At 40.2% G+C, this 18,823-nt stretch overlaps 1 protein-coding gene across 1 annotated transcript; it reads right to left on the bottom strand.

Annotated features, from left to right (window-relative positions):
- Positions 1–352: 352 nt before the first annotated feature.
- On the bottom strand, positions 353–12,577 carry LOC143109301 (plasminogen-like). Its single transcript, XM_076271954.1, has 19 exons — positions 12,532–12,577; positions 12,037–12,181; positions 11,850–11,956; positions 11,606–11,720; positions 7,777–7,916; positions 7,374–7,494; positions 7,152–7,270; positions 6,549–6,711; positions 6,272–6,384; positions 5,926–6,079; positions 4,688–4,881; positions 3,380–3,528; positions 3,040–3,133; positions 2,717–2,831; positions 2,236–2,307; positions 1,996–2,142; positions 1,030–1,136; positions 792–937; positions 353–517 (listed from the first exon to the last, which is right to left on the bottom strand). The coding sequence occupies exons 1-19, from the start codon at positions 12,575–12,577 to the stop codon at positions 353–355; spliced, it is 2,412 nt and encodes an 803-aa protein (XP_076128069.1).
- Positions 12,578–18,823: the final 6,246 nt, after the last annotated feature.

Genomic DNA, 18,823 nt, shown 5'->3' with positions numbered 1-18,823 from the left:
ACGCATGTATGTAGCCTTATATGGTACAGATTTTGTCTTTGCTTTAAGCTCTGAACAATGTCCAACCAAAATGTCAAAAAGAAAGAAAACTAAAAAGATAGCAAACACCCAAATTATCTTACTGTAATGAAAATAGCAATATGTAATTAATTAATTTATAGAATATTCCCCCCCAAAAAAGGCTTTTTTCAGGAAAGAGCAATGGCCCCTCAAAATGTCTGTGCACGTCCCTGGAAGGACATGTCCCTAACACTTTATGTTTCCTTACTTTTAACATCAATGAATCAAGGTGACCCAGGGAGAATCATGTCCAAATACAAAGTGAAATTTATTTGATCATACTCTGTGCTTCTTATTTGTTTTTTAGCATTTCTTCTCCAATCCAGTTGACAAATTTGGACACTCTGACGTATACCCCTGGAGAATTTGGTCTTGCACAGCCAAGCCCCCATGATGTCACTCCTTGAAGAATGAAAGTCGTCTGATGGACGCATACAAGCGGCCCTCCACTGTCCCCCTGAAATCAAGGAAAAGGTCACAATGATCTTAAGAGTTGAAAGAGGAGTTCATTTGCAAAAACAGATAGGCCTACCTCCATTTTTATAGATATTCGTAAAGCATGTTTGTATTGCACATTTCAGGTAACATCAATGAAATGTCTGTTTGCTTGTTTTGATTATGCAAAAATGAACAAATGCAATTACACAAAATAATTACAAATTAACTCATTTAAATGAACTTCATATTCGATACACATTTAATATATCTGGAAGACAATTCCTCCAAAGAACCTTGCAACTGTCTGTTCCTCCTTCAATATTTCCACCACACATTTCATAGTCTTTCACTTGACCATTCAGGTAAAGAGGTTGGTTACAAATTCTGTTTTCAATGACTGGGAAGCCAGTTTCCTTCAGAAACCCATCTCCTCCAGTACCTGTGAAACCAAGTCAATACACTGAATTTACATAAGGGATAACTTCAGGTTTGTAAATGATATGAAATCAAGGCAAACATTGGAAACTTTACCTTGTGTGTCACCCCATCCAGTTATATAGCATTCAGTTTTGGCTGGAACGATGTAATCCTTCTCTGGTAAGCATGCTGGCAAAACCTTATCATTAAGGACAGCCGGTCTGAGAGCATCAAAGCACAACCAAAGGTGTTGTACGACATAAATTATGGGTATATGGAGACAAGATCTATTTGTGTTCTGATGTCAATAACAAAGAAAACAGGAGAAGAATTCTCTGAAACTCGACCTACTCCATAGCCAGCAACTAAACTTTCACTGATTTTTAATTGTATTGGCTAATCAAGATCCCTTCTTGCTCATGGCTAAGTGGATGTAAGCTTGACAGATTATACCAAGGCTGTATTTGCTTAAATTGTGAGTAGATCATTTGAGGTCAGTGGTGCAATATTAACTTCCTGATATAAATCAGGTATAAATATTTGAAGCATTTTTTAGGAATAAGTGTACACACTAAGATGTGAAATTACATTACGTTTCAAGAATATTTCAAGTAGCCAGATGGAATCACAATGTCTACAGGATGTCCACAATCACCACATTAAGACCTTGTATCTCACATAAGACCATGTACCTCACCACATTAAGACCTTGTATCTCACATAAGACCATGTACCTCACCACATTAAGACCTTGTACCTCACATAAGACCATGTGCCTCACCACATTTAGACCTTATATCTGACATAAGACCATGTACCTCACCACATTAAGACCTTGTATCTCACATTAAATGCGCTATACAAATAAATCTGACTTGACTTGACTTGACATAAGACCATGCACCTCACCACATTTAGACCTTGTACCTAAAATCTTATCACCACATTAAGACCTTGTACCTCACTGTCTCTAATCATTCAGTCAATCAATCATGCAATCAGTCCGTCAGTCAAACACCACACAAATACTGGAAACTAAAGACATTTTGGTCAAAAATAGAAATATTACCAATACCATACTTTTCAAGCTTGAGAAGAGCAATGTCTTTTCCTCCTGGTTCAAGAATCAGTTTCTCAACCTCCCTCACTTGCTTTGATAGTTCAGTCCCTCTCTCTGAGTGGATTCCCAAATATACCCTGTATGCAGATGGCCCACTCGTTTTAGGCCTGTAAAAAATGAACATGCAGTGTATGTCAGAGACTAGATCACATTAAAAGCAAAGTCTGAGGAAGAATTGGATGAACTACTGAATCTCTCACCTAAGACAATGTTCAGCTGTCAGAACCCATTGTGCCTCTATCAAAGTTCCTCCACAGATATGACTTCCAGAGCTGTCAAAAATTGTAAGTTGTCAACAGATATTGCATGGACTGCAAGGCAAGGCTGTAATCATAATATACTCTGAGGGGGGCTCTTTTTTAAGTTAAATCAGGCTAGTGCTTAACTACGATACTAGCCACACAAATACATACCCAGAAAGCATACCAGACCTGCACATATTACACAACCAGGTTTTTAAATATTTGCTACATTTTGGCCACAATATGAGGACTTATTTTTCCATACCAATGCAAATATTTATATTAATTTCATTATGGCTGTAATTTGTTCAATCCTCAAGATAGAATGGCACATTTAAATGGGAAAACAGTATTATAAGCCATTACTGCTAAAAACAAAACATATAAACATACAGTATATCACCCCATGTGTTCATGAATTATATTTGTATATGTGTACCTGGTCCGTATGCTGACTTGCCATGGCCAAGAGTGAGGTTTGGCTACACACTCTCCTACTATGCGGCCAAAGCATTGTATTGGAGACTCCTGTGGATGTCCACATTTGTGCTCAGCTGGTGAAACACCACAATCATCATATTTTAAGATGATTATTTTATCATTTCCATACAAATCTCACCACTAATAGTGATCCAGGCTGTCTAAACTCTGACAAATCACTGGATCATTTTCTTCCTCATTTAGCAGGTTAAAAGTGCACAAACTGTCTACCCTTGGTCTTAGCTTTTTTGTAAAAACGTAAGGAAATGAAGAGATGCATACAGCAGTCTGGGATCTGGCAGTAGTCCCACTTCTTTTTCTCATCCATAGTATAGCACCACGGTCCATTTACATCATTGTCTGGGTTCCGACATTCCTACGATGAAATATACATGATCTACATTTCATGAGGTTCTAAAAGAGGAATTCTGAAATTCTCTGTGCACCCCAATTCAAACTATCGATTAGCTCAATGCATGGCAATTCCATCGATATCTTATTTGGTCTTCAGCGGAGAGAATTTAGCTAGCTATATTTACATAAGACAAATTGAGTTTCAGAACTTAGCAGGTGATATTGTACAATGTGTCTAATAAGCATGCAGATATAGTCAATGACTTACGTTTCCCTCTAATCCTTTATCAGGGTGTGATTCTGAGGTAAAGCTTGCATGGGGATGGGGCTCCATGGAACTCCAAGCCTGGCAGGTAATGCCCGTCAGAGTGGTAGATGTCTGACCCCTGTAATCTTTCCCGTTCCCTACCTTGCAGTCTAAAGGGAGAATGTGGTGTAAGCAATCAAGAAAGTTATATGTAGTAATATAGTTATGTGTGAGCAGTCAAAATGTAATATGACAACCACAGCTGTATAAAGTATCCGAAACCCACGCTTAAGTAGAAGTACAGATATTTGATTAGAAAGTGACTTAAGTCAAAGTAAAAGTAATCTATAAGCATACCACTTAAGTAAAAGTCCTAATGTATGTATTATTTACAGTACTTAAGTATGACAAGTACCCCATTATAAAACATACTTAAGTACTGAATGTAAAAGTACAAAGCACTAGTAAAAGCTTTCGAGGACAGGTGGGGTGACAGCCTCCTTTCTTTGCTATGCTTTTAATAAAAAAGAAAGCAGTCAGAACTTTGAATAGGCTATTAAGTTAATGCAGCACCTTGAAACTTGGTGCCTACACTTCATACACAATGTCTTTGAAGCCTGAACAAAGGTATGGCTGCCATTCATTTTTCACTGCTTATTCCTTTTATAGACATATAATGAAGTTTATCCAACATGTTTAGAAAGGCAGCTACATCACACTCCATAAACACTTTGAAAGCCTACATACAAGTGCTATTAATAAAAAGCAAGCTGTTAGAATTTTAATTTAATTCAGCTCCACAACAGCCTATATATGTAAGGCCTTTGTGTGCTATGTCTTAGCTATATTTGCTAGGCCTTAACTCTGTCACTATCTCTTCATTCACCTGATGTCCCGTGGTGACATCAGGTCAGAAAATCTTGAGGTTTCAAATATCTAACATACTGAATGGAAACTGGGAATGTGCGCACATCCAAATTAAGGTGCAGGAGCCAAAAGTCCAAGATCCAACGTAACAAATTGAACTCAAATAAAATGAAAAAAAAACAACAGCAAGTGTGCAGACCTTCTCTGTTTTGTTTTCATTAGCACATTATTTCAGCCTACTTTCAACTTGAAATGAAAATGTAGTGGAGTAAAAGTATGGATTTACCGGTAATCTAAAAATGTAGTGAAGTAAAAGTAGGAAGAAAAATAAAAACTAAAGTAAGCATCCACATAGCCATTCATACTTAAGTACTGTACTTAAGTATTTCTACTTAGTTACTTTACATCTCTGATGACAACAAATGATCCGGTGGGAAAGAGTGTCTTTGATGACCCTCTCACTTTTGACTGGGAGTTCGAACACAGCTGGTTCAGTGGGTTTCTCTTCTGGACCTAGCACTCGTCCAAACTGGACTGGTCTGGCAGTGGGACACTTCTCCAGTTTGCAGTACTCCCAGCGAACTGAGGGGTCAGTGGTGTAGCACCAGGGAGCAAGGTCACCTTCTGGGTTCCTACACAGGTTTCTCCGCAGATCTCTGACATAGCAGGGGGAGACCAAAACAACATTTAATTGTGGTGTTTTTGGAGTAGGTATGGAGGCCATACATAATCTGTTCTTTGCTGTTGGTACTTTGACCACCACACAATGATTTTCTATGTTGTACTAATTTATACAGTATAGGATGAAATCCTTTCATTTCATCTCTCTCTCTCTCTCTAATTAAGTTATGTGCAAACTAGGGTTGTCAAAATAACTGATTAATTTCGATTAATTAATTTGAGAAAAAATAACTGATTAAAAAAAATAACGCAGATTAATCGATTCTGTATGACCTTTGACCCCGAGCCGTTGTAGTCAGTAACCATAAGACTGTAAAATGAAGGAGAGAGAAGAAAATGTGCTGCCTAGATCATTGATTGGAACATTTACTTTTCAAAAACGGCTTGATGGTGTTGATAATAATAAAGTGTTAATTAAAATAAAGTCCACTTTTGAATTTATTTCCTCAGCATATTAGGTCATATCATAGATTATTATGGCCATTATTAAAATAATAATGAAAGAGTTTTTGAACTTTAATGTCACTAATGCTGATTATTCAATGATTCATTTGAATTTAAAGATTTAAAATACTTTCACAGCAAAAATTATATATGCGATTAATTTAGATTAATTAATCACAGAGTATGTAATTAATTAGATTATTTTTTTTAATCGATTGACAGCCCTAGTGCAAACATATAAGAAGCACTATCCCTACGCTAATGTTGAATACTGTTGGGTTGTCGAGGTTAGCACACTATAACATTACAGCTACTTGTCAATATCGACTTCTTGTGCAAGGCAAGTATAATTATGGGGTATTCATTTTATTGACTCCGACACAGAATGTTTGCTCAACACTCCCCCCCCCCCCCCCCCCATCCCCTTCACCTACCACCACAAATACAATTCAATTCTGTGGGAAACACTGGACTGCTCTGCAACACATTGCCATGTCAGCATATTCTCTGGCATGATTATCATCAGGGTAGGGAAATAGAGAATGCAAATAAGGCATTGGTGGTTGCTGTCTTACGCATGCGGAAAGGCCTGAGGTGTTTTCATGTGGCGGTGAGGAACCATGGATGACCAGGCCTGGCATGTCTTCCCAGTAACAGTCTCTGCTGTCGTTCCTCTATACGAGCCACCATTATCAACATAGCAGTCCACTACTTCACTGGCAACAGGCTCTTCTGTGGGATACATAGATTTGCATGATGCGGTCCTCAACATTGAGGGTTAGTTAGCTTTTCTTTGTCAGATTTCAGTAATTTGCAATTTTAATAAAGATTTTGATTGATTGATTCATTCATTCATTCAACGTAGCTGTTCCACTATGATATAGAGAGCATTATGTTGTTTGCAGGCATTTTGTGACTGACCCTCTCCACATCTGGTCACCTTGCAGTACTCCCATCTTGTTCCAGGGTCTGATGTGTAGCACCATGGACTTCTCTCATTGTTGGGGTTTCTGCAGTGATTTGCCTCAAGTCCTCTAATAAAGAAAGTTCAACATTACACCCCAGTGTTGTCTAAATGTACGTTAAGTATATTCAATAGAGAAAAGACATTTTGTGGATTGGAAATTGTACTAAAGGAACAAGTAAGTTGGTAAGTCGTTTTTTAGATTAAATGATGACAACACCCCGACCCTCTTACTTGCATGGGTGGTTTTCTGGTGTGAATGAGTGTTTATGCGGAGCCTGAGATGACCATGTCTGACAGGCTCTCCCAGAGACCGTTCTAGACATGGTTCCGCGGTAGGCCGTGCCCTCACCAGTGATGCAGGTGATCTCCTCGTCAGTGACTGGAGGATCAGAGGCTTCATGAACAACACAAGTCAGGTCAGTATTCCTGCACCTCAACAGTGAATATGAAATGGGAAGTAGTCAGGAGTCACCTAGGGTTCCCTCAGCAGAGCTACATGTACGTCAGCTTATCTGACTGTAAGAGCCAGAGTGAGTGGATAGTGCTGAGTATGTCAGTGTTTCCCATACATTTACTTATTTGTGGCGGCCCACCACAATATCAACATTGACCACCACACAATGATTGTACTAAATTGTGCTTAAATCTGGTTAGAATCATAACCGGGCTGCACTAATTTGTTCAAAACTGATGCATTCGAGTTAATTCTGCAAACCTAACACCACAAATAGAATTCAATTCTGTGGGAAACACTGTATGTGTAGTACTTATGGGCCCATGCTATCACAGAAGGCATAGGACATAAATGGCTAGGACAGTAGAAGTGGGCCTCACCACACTGAGGGATGTTGCAGAAGTCCCAGCGCTTTCTGGGGTCAGTGGTGAAACACCAGGGCTTTGGCTCCCCGTCTGGGTTTCTGCAGTAGTTCTCCTCTAGGTATTTATCAGGAAGTCTGTACAGAACCACACACACACACACACACATTATTCATAAGTATTCTCAATATGTGAGAAAATGGCATTGATAATGTTTGTGTTTATAGATCCCATACTCACAGAGAGGCAATGTAACCATGACTGTGGGGAGTCTGAGAGTCCCATCGTTGACAGGTATATCCTGATACCGTTCTTGAGATGTTTCCCCTGTAATCTTCCCCACTGCAGTGCATGCAGTCTTCTGAGGAGTCTGATACACACGAGAGCACATTTACCGTGAAGACAAGTCAAAAGACGACATAAGCTGGCCAAGACCAATAAAACTTTAAACCACAGCTTTGATTGATGGTTTGCAAAACCAAAACTCATTCAGAGGCATGAAAATAAAGCTATAGTTCTTCAGATATTCATCACCTTGGTAGAAATATTTAGAGGTGTGTCTTTGAAATTTTGTTGGTAAACCTCGAACCCTAGAAAATTGTTCTATTTTTTGTAATGACAGTTTGCCAATGCCTACCTGCACTAGAGCAGTCCTGAACATCACAGGACTCCCATCTCTTCTGTGGATCCATAGTGTAGCACCAGGGTCCACCAGCATCATTGTCTGGATTTCTGCAGTAGTTGTACTCCAGGTCAGCCTTTGGATATCTCTGAGGAGTCATACTGTGAAGAGCAGATCATAAGTTCCACTCAAAGAAAGCCATTGCTCACTGCTAGTGTGTTTAAATAGATGTACCGCAGGTGGCGCTATACATTAAATAAGTGGTAATGGGATGGGTTGACATGCCCCCTTAAGACCAACATACAAAAAAAAGGTGGACCTCCTAGGCCCTACGGTTCTCGAGATATTCACAGAAAACTGTCTCCGGCCACCTACAGGCCAGTTGGTGTATAGTAACATAAAACGATGGTTCCATGCTATCCATATGGGGTTACATGCCCACCAAGTTTCGTCTACCCCGGTCTTTCAGTGTCCCGGGAATCATTGACGGAAATTTGGACATGCGAAAAAAAAATAAAAAAATATGACTAAACCTAGGCCTATATGACCGCCGCTTCGCTGCGCGGCGGTCATAATTACTACCGCTACTAGCACTAGCGTGGAATGGAAGTTTTCCTGGACCCCGGAACAGCTGGGCACATGAAACAGGGTGGGCATGTAGCTCCTCTAGACTGATAAGGAATGGAAGATTTGGTTCCCGGTGTGCATGGGCCCTCGAAAGCTGGGAAAGCCTAAAGTAGTTTTCGCGGAATCACTCACTCAACTGTTGTGCTCAACACATTTTTGGTGAGAAGGTGTACCTTGTGGCAGGAAGGGGTGAATCATGCACATTTTAAATATATGATCACTACTGCCACACACACATCTGTACTACTCAGACATACTGCCACAGTGACACTGACAATAGACCGTTTCAAGAGAGTTCCATTATCAGCATCATATTTGGCCCCACAAGGCTTCCGTTTTAACATTTCATATGTAAGGGATAATGTATTGTCCGCCGGTAATTATCAGAAAATACTGTAGCAGATGTCTCTTTAAGAATTGTGGCCGGCCGCGGCCGTTACAGGAGAATATAGAACGGCCGTCGACGGCCGCTACGGGGTAGAGGGTTAATATCCAGACTACTAGAGGGAGCTGCAACAAAATTCCAACACTAAACTGACGGCCTTATTGAGTAGCGTAAACTCACGTATGTAACTGGTCTCCAGGTCATTAAAGGGACACCAGGCAACGTTTTCGTGTTAATTACTCATCTTCGTAAGTCGGTATATGGCTATAATGACTCATTACAGGGTGAATGAAGACTCTCTCGCCCGCCCCTACTGCCTGTAGGAAGAATATCCCGCTTGCAAGTTCAGTGTATCGTACCCGCCGACCGAAGCAGGATCAGTTTATATCCTGCATCCACAGCACAGAGGCAGGCTAACGAAACGCTAGCGATTGTTGCAAACGTGTGTATAATGGCAGAGCCGGCGAAGAAGCAGCGAAAAAACCCTTGACAGAAGATGCAAAGAAAAGGAAAAGAGCTTCAGACCGAGCGAGAGGGAGTTTCGTAGAGAAAAAGCATCAGGCTTGCCTGGTGTCCCTTTAACCCTTTAGGTGAGAACAACTTTTTAATTTTGTAGTGTCAAAACTTAGAATATGCACCTCCCACTAAATACATCCTAGAAGGGTAATAGTTAGGGATAAAAAAAAAATATTGATTATAATTGATTGCTAGAGGACTCATCTATAATTTAAAATGAAGTTTGAAAACCTGAGGTGACTGATATTAGCAGGCTAACAGCATTTGTGCAAAACAGTTTGACCTAATGTGGGCGGGGCGGGGCAGGTTGGCACACTGATTTTGGGGTTGGTTGGCACATACATTCCCTATGGCTATTTTGTGACAAATCTATAAACTTTGTATTTTATGCATAAAAACATCATCAATCTTTATTTTAACATTGTTATTGTAATTACTGAACATAGTTTTACATTTGGAAGCATTTCAGACATTTTTAAACATTTGAAGTTAAAAAAAATCGGTAGGGACCAAATTGGTCTTGACGGTGGGCCCTACTGAAGAAAAACACACAGGAAAGACATCAGCAAAGCCCTACAGGCAGTGATATAGATGAGCACTTCAAACAAAACCAAAAGGAGTACTGCAAAGGACTATAACATATGTGTTCCAACCAACCCTGACTACATGTGCCAACCAACCCCGTGCATGGCGCAGGTTGGCACACATGCACAACACCACTTTAATCATAAATAACTCAAAACAAGGTATCATTTGTTGACATTGGATGTATACATTTTGTAGCTGAGATCCCAAGCTTTCAGTTAATCACAATTTTATTGATTTATATAGATTTAACCAGAGGCGGACAGAGTACACAGCTTCACTACTTTAGTAAAAGTACAGATACCCTTTGCTAAATTTTACTCAAGTACAAGTAAAAGTACAACAGTCAGATGTCTACTTAAGTAAAAGTACTGAAGTACTTGTTTTTAAAAGTACTTGAGTATCAAGAGTACAAGAGTAGCCTACATGTTCTAAATATCGCATTACTTCTGCCACAGTGCTTACATTTATGTACAGAAACGTCCTACATGGAGTTATGAAAAATGTTAATGTTAATACCTTGGAAAATGTAAAATTAATTGGAAGTAAAATCAAGTCATTTTCATCTTTTTACCATGTTGCCAGGGATGGGCAGTATTTCTAATACATGTATTTAAAATACATATTTCAAATACAAAATACTATTTTGTAATTAAAACACTTGAAGCGTTTAACTTGTTCAGAAAATTGAAATAGTCTGGTGAGGTGGGGCCACAGGTTGGCACATTCCCAGGATGGACCTGCTGCGTCTTCATCCATTGTTTCGTCCATGGTTTCGTCTCTTATCTACAGTAAATCTGACCATGGAGTTGACTTTGGCGGAAAGCTGAAGGTGATTGCTAATAGGCTGTCCCAATGGCGCCTGCACAATCCAATCACGTTTGAGAGGGAAACAACAAATTGAGGGTTTTCGAGATTTTTTTTAGAAGTAGTAACAGGTACTCACGCTTATGGATAGAAATGTAGTGGAGTAAAGAGTACAATATTTGCCTCTCAAATGTACTTGAGTGAAGTCATGAGTACTCCCCAAAAATGATACTCGAGTAAAGTACAGATCCCTCAAAATTGTACTCAAGTACTGTACTCAAGTAAATGTACTCTGTTACTGTCCGGCTCTGGATTTAACATAGGCCCGAACGTTGGGAAGGCCCATTCATGTGAATGGAACTTTCTGCAGCACTCTGAAGAGCCGTGTAATAAGTTATCTTAATGCAGAGGAAGTAGATTGGGAACCAAATAGAACGTTCAAGCATTGTTTTTGCTTTTACTGTTGAAAGGGTCTATACACAAATTTGTACAGACACACATGCTACATAGCCTACACACAGGTACAACTAACACACACACACACAGAAACATATCATACTGACATGTGTTAGGGTGTCAGCAAAGTACAAACACACTTGCCCTCTCTCTTTCTCTCTCTCTCACACACACACACACACATTTGAACTCGATGTTCAAGCACTTCAAGCAGATAAGCCTTGTATATTATTGTCTTGAATTGTTAAATGCTGATTGAGTAACCAAAGAGTTACAAGAGTAGGATGGAGATCCAAGCATGACTTTCAGTTAACTAGGAGTTGCAGGAGTATAGTAAGCCATGGAGAGAACATGGGAAATAAGTTTCATTTTCTTTGCATAGCAGGTGGCGATACCATGCTGCGGTACCATGTTTCACTATGCAGTACAACTAGTAGATAGTGATATCAGGTTGTCAAAGAATAATATACCAACTTGGGTGTCTGTGGAGATCTTGAGGTCCAATGCTGGCATATTCTTCCTGATTTAGTTGTGGATTTGGTACCTCTGTAATCAGCTCCAATACCATTGGCACATTCCTTTAAATACTCTAAGAAAAGGGAAATTATTTCAGTTTCTTTTAGGTGACTAAACTGCATACACATACATCACAAGGACAAATGCATCACATTTCAGTGAACAGAAGTGCTTCAGTCTTCATTGAAGTTAAATATCTCACCTTTCTTCTCATAGAGTGTTGCACTTGGTCTCCAGTATAAAGACTGGACTTTTGAGTTAGCTGGGATAGTCTGACAGTCTTGATATTCTGTTTCATATACAAATGATCTGTGGAAAGTGTGAAGTGATTAATAATCATTCAGTCCTAGCTGGACAGCAGAAGAGCAAGACATCTGGATCTGATGTACCTGCAGGTGAAGGTTGTCTCTGCATCACACCTGGCTGCACAATCAGTGGCTGTTCTCACAGAGTACATCCTTTTCACCGGTGACAGAATCAAAGCCCCATCAGTCTTAACATATGCACGCAGACCTTGTGTGAATACTCCAGTGACTTCAGTGATGTAAAATAATGGAAGATACATTTTACAATAAATTAATATGTGCCCTTCGCACATAAAGTAGCCTGCATGACGTTTTAGGTACAAAGTTACATTTACCAGTCATTAACATACATATACCATCTACCCTACTCTTTTTTCAAATTCTATATTGAACTTGAATAACATTAAGTTAACATTACGTTTCCCCTAAACAACAGGCTACAAGGTAAGTACTAACAATATTTCTGGATAACTACATAACAGAAAACAAGACAGCATAAGTAATCAAACATGTCGGACAGAATCTCAGATATCTTTGCTTAATTTTGCTATAACATCTGTATGTTTTCGTCTGTCCTACCTGTACAAAGGAGTGCACATATTAGGAGAGCTTTGTGTGCTTCCATGTTGTGACGGATGAAGCCTCTGCAAACAGGCCTTGTAAACTTTTTTATTTAACAAAGCAACAACTCAGTCAATCATTGTCCTCACAAGGACAGACCATAGGTCATCTGTTTCCCGTTAGGGCCTGCCTGATCCCAGTGCATATGTGTCTCTCACTTTCAAGTTCATGTGTAGTAAAAAATAATTATCTAAGTTATTTTCAAATGCTTCAAATACCCAAAACAACAACCCTTATAAGGTCTGCTCACAAAGCAGTTCATTATACACTATACACATCAGATATACAATGTTCAATCTAGTACCTAAAACTATTTTCGTATGCCAGGCTATTTTCATAGATCAGAAAAATAAAATTGCTTTCCAAATATCCAACACATTACACTGTGCTCATGGTCAAAAGAACAAAACAAGAGAATAGACCTATGTGGTTCAAACGTTATAAACATCAGATCAGCTTTGACCTGGGGGTGGTGCTAGAAAAGTTGGACAGAAGCTGTCAGCGTATGATACTATCCAAATTTCACAATGTATGTGTCTTGGGGATAGTAGGCTACCATACACACTGCAGTTATGTAACACAAAACTGCTGTTTTTCTGAATGACAATGCAGTTTCATGTTCAAAATACTGCATTCCTGCATGTGAATGGCAAGGATTCTTAAAAACTGCAGTTCTGTACTTTATCTGAAATTATTTTTTTAGAAGGGTATCCTTTGACAGATAAATATGACAACAACGACCAGGAGAATGGACAGACATCCCAAGTCTCCCGGAAGTTCCGGGAGTCTCCCGCATGTTGATAGCGGCTCCCTGGCCCGCAAATTAGATAAAATCTCCCGGGATCTAGAGCGAGCGATCACACAGACCGAGACTTAAAATCGCGTGTGCATCTGAGTGTAGCGCGCACACGACAGGGGGGAGAGAGAGGGGTGTTGCGTGTGTGCCTGAGCGCATCCAAGACAGAGAGCATCCTGATTGGCCTGTTTCGCTAAATCAACCAATCAGTTTTCAGTGTAGGCGAGCTTTTTATCTCTTTTCTCCCGAACTAAATCAGTTCAGTGTATCTAGGAACAGGAGCGTCATGGCAGAGTCAGTGCCCCCAAAAAAGGAAAATGTAAGACAGTAAAGTTCATAGGCTACTCCGTTCATCCCTGATTCATCGTAGGGTTGGGGCCGCATGTCGTGAGATACAGTAGATGTGCCCTTTTTGTTTTTTCGACCCTGCCCTGTCCGCCACTGCTGAGGATGAAATATCAAAAATATTTGGCTATGTCAGCATTTTCATGCGACATATGCCAAATCCCATATTGCTAGGCTAGTCTATATAACGCTGTTCAAGTCATGGCATTATAGTGAACAGAAACTTTAGCATTGACGGATGATCGATGAATTTGCAGGTTTGGATAGGCTATTTTCCAATCTTGTCTTCGCGCTCTAAACGCGCGCATTAGTGTGTGTGTGTGCGTGTGTCGCAAAATCTATTTGAAATGAAATCTCACCAAAGCACAGTTGAGACGCTTTGCGTTGCCGTGGCATAACCCCACACACCACCGATAAAGTCTGTTTACTGTTACTACTGACTACTAGATTAAACAGCCGTGTGCACATCAGTGAGTGAGAAGCACATGAAGACGAAACGCTGGTTAAATGTGGAGATGAGGTAAAAGCATTTTAAACGATGTATTGCACTTATTGTATTTAAATTAGCCCATCGCCTTTATATTCACGTTATTCGAGACTTCATAGGCTAGCCCACTCACAGGAAAGTTTTTAGGTAGTTAATTATGTGAAGTGGTGTGTGTGAAACGATGTCCGCATGTCAATAATGGCCTACCCCTGAAATGTTTCCTTTCAGGTTGGATACCCATGTCTGCACAGATTAACAGAGACAACCCTGAGACCAGTGTGTGTGTGAAGCTCAGGTGTATAATCTAACTATCTAACTCAAGGCAATGTCCTACAAAAGTGACATCTCATACCTCATCTGGAGATTGTACAAGACACATCTTGCCTAGCATGCATGGCATTGGAATAGCAAATGATGTGAAGAGAGCCATACTCCAGAATTCTCGTAATGTGGAGTCAAGCAAAGTCCTGCTCTCTCAAGACCAAGAGATGAAATGTGGAGCTGGAACAGGAGGTTGCCAACAGACTTCACCTGCTCTGCACATGCCAGAACTTTCACAGAAGGTCAGTACTATCGTCCCTTACAGTAAACAATACAACACATGGGCACCCAGAGCAACTTGGGATATCTTGACCTTTTCACCCTGATGGCAGAAGGCGTGTTCCCATTGCCACAAAGATAAAGGTCAATGCAGTGGAGGCTAGAAGCTACAGTTTGGGCTCTTTTCCAATTCTTGTGTGTTCAAGAAAATAAACCTGACTGTTCACAGATGTGTGACCAGGTAGGGGGCGCTCTTTGGCCACACCCTCAACCTACTACCCTGAGGAGCAGACTACACCCGCCAATAAGGTTTAGAGGCCCACGATACAAGTTTAAAACAGTTTATTGTTTATTGTTATTTATTAAAAGTGTCTCTAAGATCAAGGCAGTCGTCCATGGCCACGGTCGTCTCTGGGCCTGGCTTGTTCGATTCTGAATATGGCGCACACGTTTCTCCCACACTACCCCACTCAGTGAGTATCACGACCTGGCTGAAAAGGTCCTGACAGATGAACTGGAAGGGTGAGACCATAAGTTACTTCGGTACAGCCCTGGCTGCCAATGATATAACTACAGCAGTACACTAAATAAACACTACAACGGCTATTACCTGGCGGTGAGGTGTTCCGGCTCACTCCCAGACACTTAAGTTAACCGCTCAGTCTGGTACAGCCCTGTCAACGGGGCCTGGAAGGATCCACTACAAACGTGGGGCACACTTAGGGAAAACACCGCAACACAAAGTGCAAAGGAAGTCTCACCGCAATCTTTATACAAACAGCCAGCAGGCACTTGACTCGGAACAGTGGCAAGCAGGCTGCGTCGTCAGTGCTGGGGTGCGATACTCGGTAGGGTACTCGGCCAGGGGGAAGGCAAGTTGGACGGTGGGGTTGCACTTATTGGGAATGGGCTGGGAATGGAGAGCAGTGGGTCCCCAGGCTGTGATGCAGACTCCTGGTGGCAAGGCACAATTGTGCAGAGGCTTGATAGGACAGTGCAACAAGGCTTGTGGAAGTTGGCTATAACACAGACAAGGCAGCAATGATGTAAATCCAGTATGAGAGTCCCTTTAACAGAACTGAGGGGCTGACGCGTCGTTGTCTATAACACAAGTAAGGCAGCAGTAAGGCATGTTCAGTATGGAAGTCACTATAACAGTGCAGTAGGGCTGGGAGTTGTTGGTTATACACAGGCAAGATACCAATATTGTACATCCAGTGTGGAGGTCACTATAATATTACAATAAGGTTGATGGGTCGTTAGCTGTAACACAAACAGAGTCACTAACTCACTCTTTAAAAATGTTTAAATGACCGTAAACTAGTTAAAAAAAGAAATGGTGAACGTGAATTTATTCATTTTAATCTCTATCTGAATGTTCAGCTATTTCCTATGAAGTGTGAACTGACCACCACTGAAACCATCAGCAGAACCATGCTTGCAGTATGCTACCAGAACACAAACTCCCATCTCAACACATTTCATAAGTCATCTGTCACAAGGTGACGACACGTAGGAGGGTTGAACTAATTTTCCGTAGTGTATGTTCGTACAGGTGTGCAGCGGGAATGTGTGGGTTTAATGATTGGTTAACAAGGCATGGGCGATTGTATTTTTTTGTGACTTTGTCTTTAGGACACCTTGCTTTCAATTACAAAATAGTATTTTGTAATTTGTATTTTATTGACATTGACAATGTCAGAGACTTGTCTCCACTTTGTACCGTTTGACAAGTTCAGTTTTGACTTTTTGAGTGCATCTCTGATACAGTATTTAGGCTATGAGATGTAACAGGCAGGTATGGTATGTCTCTTAGGCAGAGAAAAGCTGTTCCTCTCAAACACTGTCCACTTAATCAACAGAGTCAGTGTACAGATGAAGAAATAGAATAGACAGATATGGAAGATTGGCAAAGTGATATCATGCTCTTAGGGTATTTGATATTTTATTTTTATTTTATTGCCAACAGCTAGAGCAGCCAGGCAGCTGACAGTGCTACACTCTGGGGGCGTCTTTAAAATCATGCCCCCTAGAATGTAGCACTGTAGCTGCCTGGCTGCTCTAGCTGTTGGCTGCAACAACTCGAGCTAGTTAGCACCAATTGTTTTCTTTTTTTCCCCTCATACTGACAGAAGGCTACTCAGTGACTTCAAAAACTCTGAAAAATGGCCAGAGTTTTATTTTATCAGGAGGGTGGTTTTACCTAACACACATACATAGGCCTACTGCACAGCTATGTACCAGCTAACGACCATTAAACTCAACACCAACTCATCTACATCCAAGCTGGGTTTGAGGCGGCACATTGGGCATATGCACCACTGAAAAAAACTTGACTTTTTTTGGGGGGGGGGGGGGGGGGGGACACAATGCTTGGGTGGGCGTAGCTCATTTTGACTCCTGCCTAGAGACGGCCCTGGCCTACCCTAAAAAATGGCGAACCCCTCTTACATGTTACACACAAGGTTTTGTTTTGGTCACAAGTAGTACTGGGTTGTGGACATGCACATGTAAAACTGCACTGTTGTTTTGATTGGGACTCTTGGGCATGCTTAACTTGGAAGGGTAGGCTATAATAGGAACAGTGATGAATGATCATGAAACATGCCTTGTCAAGCTACATCTGTCTAAAAATGAAAAACAAAATCATATGAGACAATGGACTTTATCTTACAATAATCACATTAAGTTTGTTCAAGTTCAAGTTTATTGATATAGCACATTATCATACATAGAATGTCACTCAATGTGCTTAAATTAAAAGAAAAAAGAAAGAAAAAAAGAATAACAGTAATAATAATAGTAATTAATAAAATAAAATAATAAAATAGATCAAGGGGGAAAATAAGACTGAATGAATAGGAGGTAAAATAAAAATAAATAAATAAATAAATAAACCTAAAAACAAATCAATAAATGCAAAATAAAAAAGTTCAGTTTTTAGTTTCTTTTTAAAACACTGTATTGTTGGGTAAAATCTAATATCTATTGGAAGCTGATTCCAGCGCTGTGTGGCACAATAGGTAAATGCCATTTCTCCTTGCTTGGTTTCAGTAGATCTAAGCTCTCTACCAGGTGTATATTGGGGAAGCATTTCAGAAAAATATTTGGGGCCAAGTCCATTCAGTGACTTATATACTAGGAGTAGAACCTTGAAATCAATTCTGAAATTAACTGGGAGCCCATGTTATGATTTAAGAATGGGTGTAATGTGATCTCTCTTTTTAGTCTTGGTTAACAGTCTAGCAGCAGTGTTTTGAATTAATTTAATCTGTCTAATGGACTTCTTTGGGGGGCCAGTTAGGAGACTATTACAATAATCTACCCTACAGGATATGAAAGCATGAATAAGCTTTTCTTAATCCTGTCTAGAAACAAAATCTCTGATCTTAGCTATGTTTCTGAGATTCCAGAATGCTTTTTTAGCCATGCTTTTAATGTGATCAGTCATAGTCAGGTCCCCATCTAAGATGACTCCCAAGTTTTTTTTTTACTTGAGTCCTAGTTGTAAGTGCTTTAGATTCTAAATAAGCACCATTTGTGTTCTATCCTCTTTGTTACCAAATAAAATAATCTCAGTTTTGCTCTGATTAAGTTGTAAAAAAGTCTGCTGCATCCAGGTATGTACTTTTTCAAGGCAAAGACATAAGGAGTCAATAGGACTCAATTCGTTTGGTGACAATGCAAGGTAGATCTGTGTGTCATCTGCATAGCTATGATGCAATCTTGTACTCTTGAAATATTTCACCAAGGGGTAGCATGTACAAGTTAAATAAGAGTGGCCCAAGAATGGATCCCTGTGGCACCCTATATGGCATAGTATGTTCTCAGATACATAGGTACCAATAGAAACAGAATACTCTGTGATCTAAATAAGACTTATCACCCGGAGAGAAGAAATACTCTTTTCTGATTGGCTGGCGGGTGGCCTTTAATTCTGAATAACAGGACACCGTTCCATATCAATGCTTATGAATGGTAACTATAACAACCATAGTAGGACGACGGTTGCAGCGCTCTAGAATCTTTTGGTTGCAGGCTTCCCAACAATGGAATCAACTGTAAACAAGCTAACTGTCCAT

The sequence above is a fragment of the Alosa pseudoharengus genome, unplaced genomic scaffold (assembly GCF_046254945.1).
Source record: "Alosa pseudoharengus isolate Yale_2024_CS ecotype anadromous, Long Island Sound unplaced genomic scaffold, YU_APseudo_1.1 YU_APseudo_1.1_scf_7, whole genome shotgun sequence".
Lineage (NCBI taxonomy): Eukaryota > Metazoa > Chordata > Actinopteri > Clupeiformes > Clupeidae > Alosa > Alosa pseudoharengus.
Note: the sequence above shows the minus strand (reverse complement) of the source record. Positions and strands in the feature narration are given on the sequence as shown.

Excerpts from the sequence above, each read along its gene's own strand:
- LOC143109301 (XM_076271954.1), bottom strand. The coding sequence starts at position 12,577 with ATGGAAGCACACAAAGCTCTCCTAATATGTGCACTCCTTTGTACAG. Across the intron at positions 11,957-12,036 it reads GAGACAACCTTCACCTGCAG|ATCATTTGTATATGAAACAG; the intron begins GTACATCAGATC and ends CACTTTCCACAG. Across the intron at positions 6,080-6,271 it reads GGTGACCAGATGTGGAGAGG|AGCCTGTTGCCAGTGAAGTA; the intron begins GTCAGTCACAAA and ends ATCCCACAGAAG.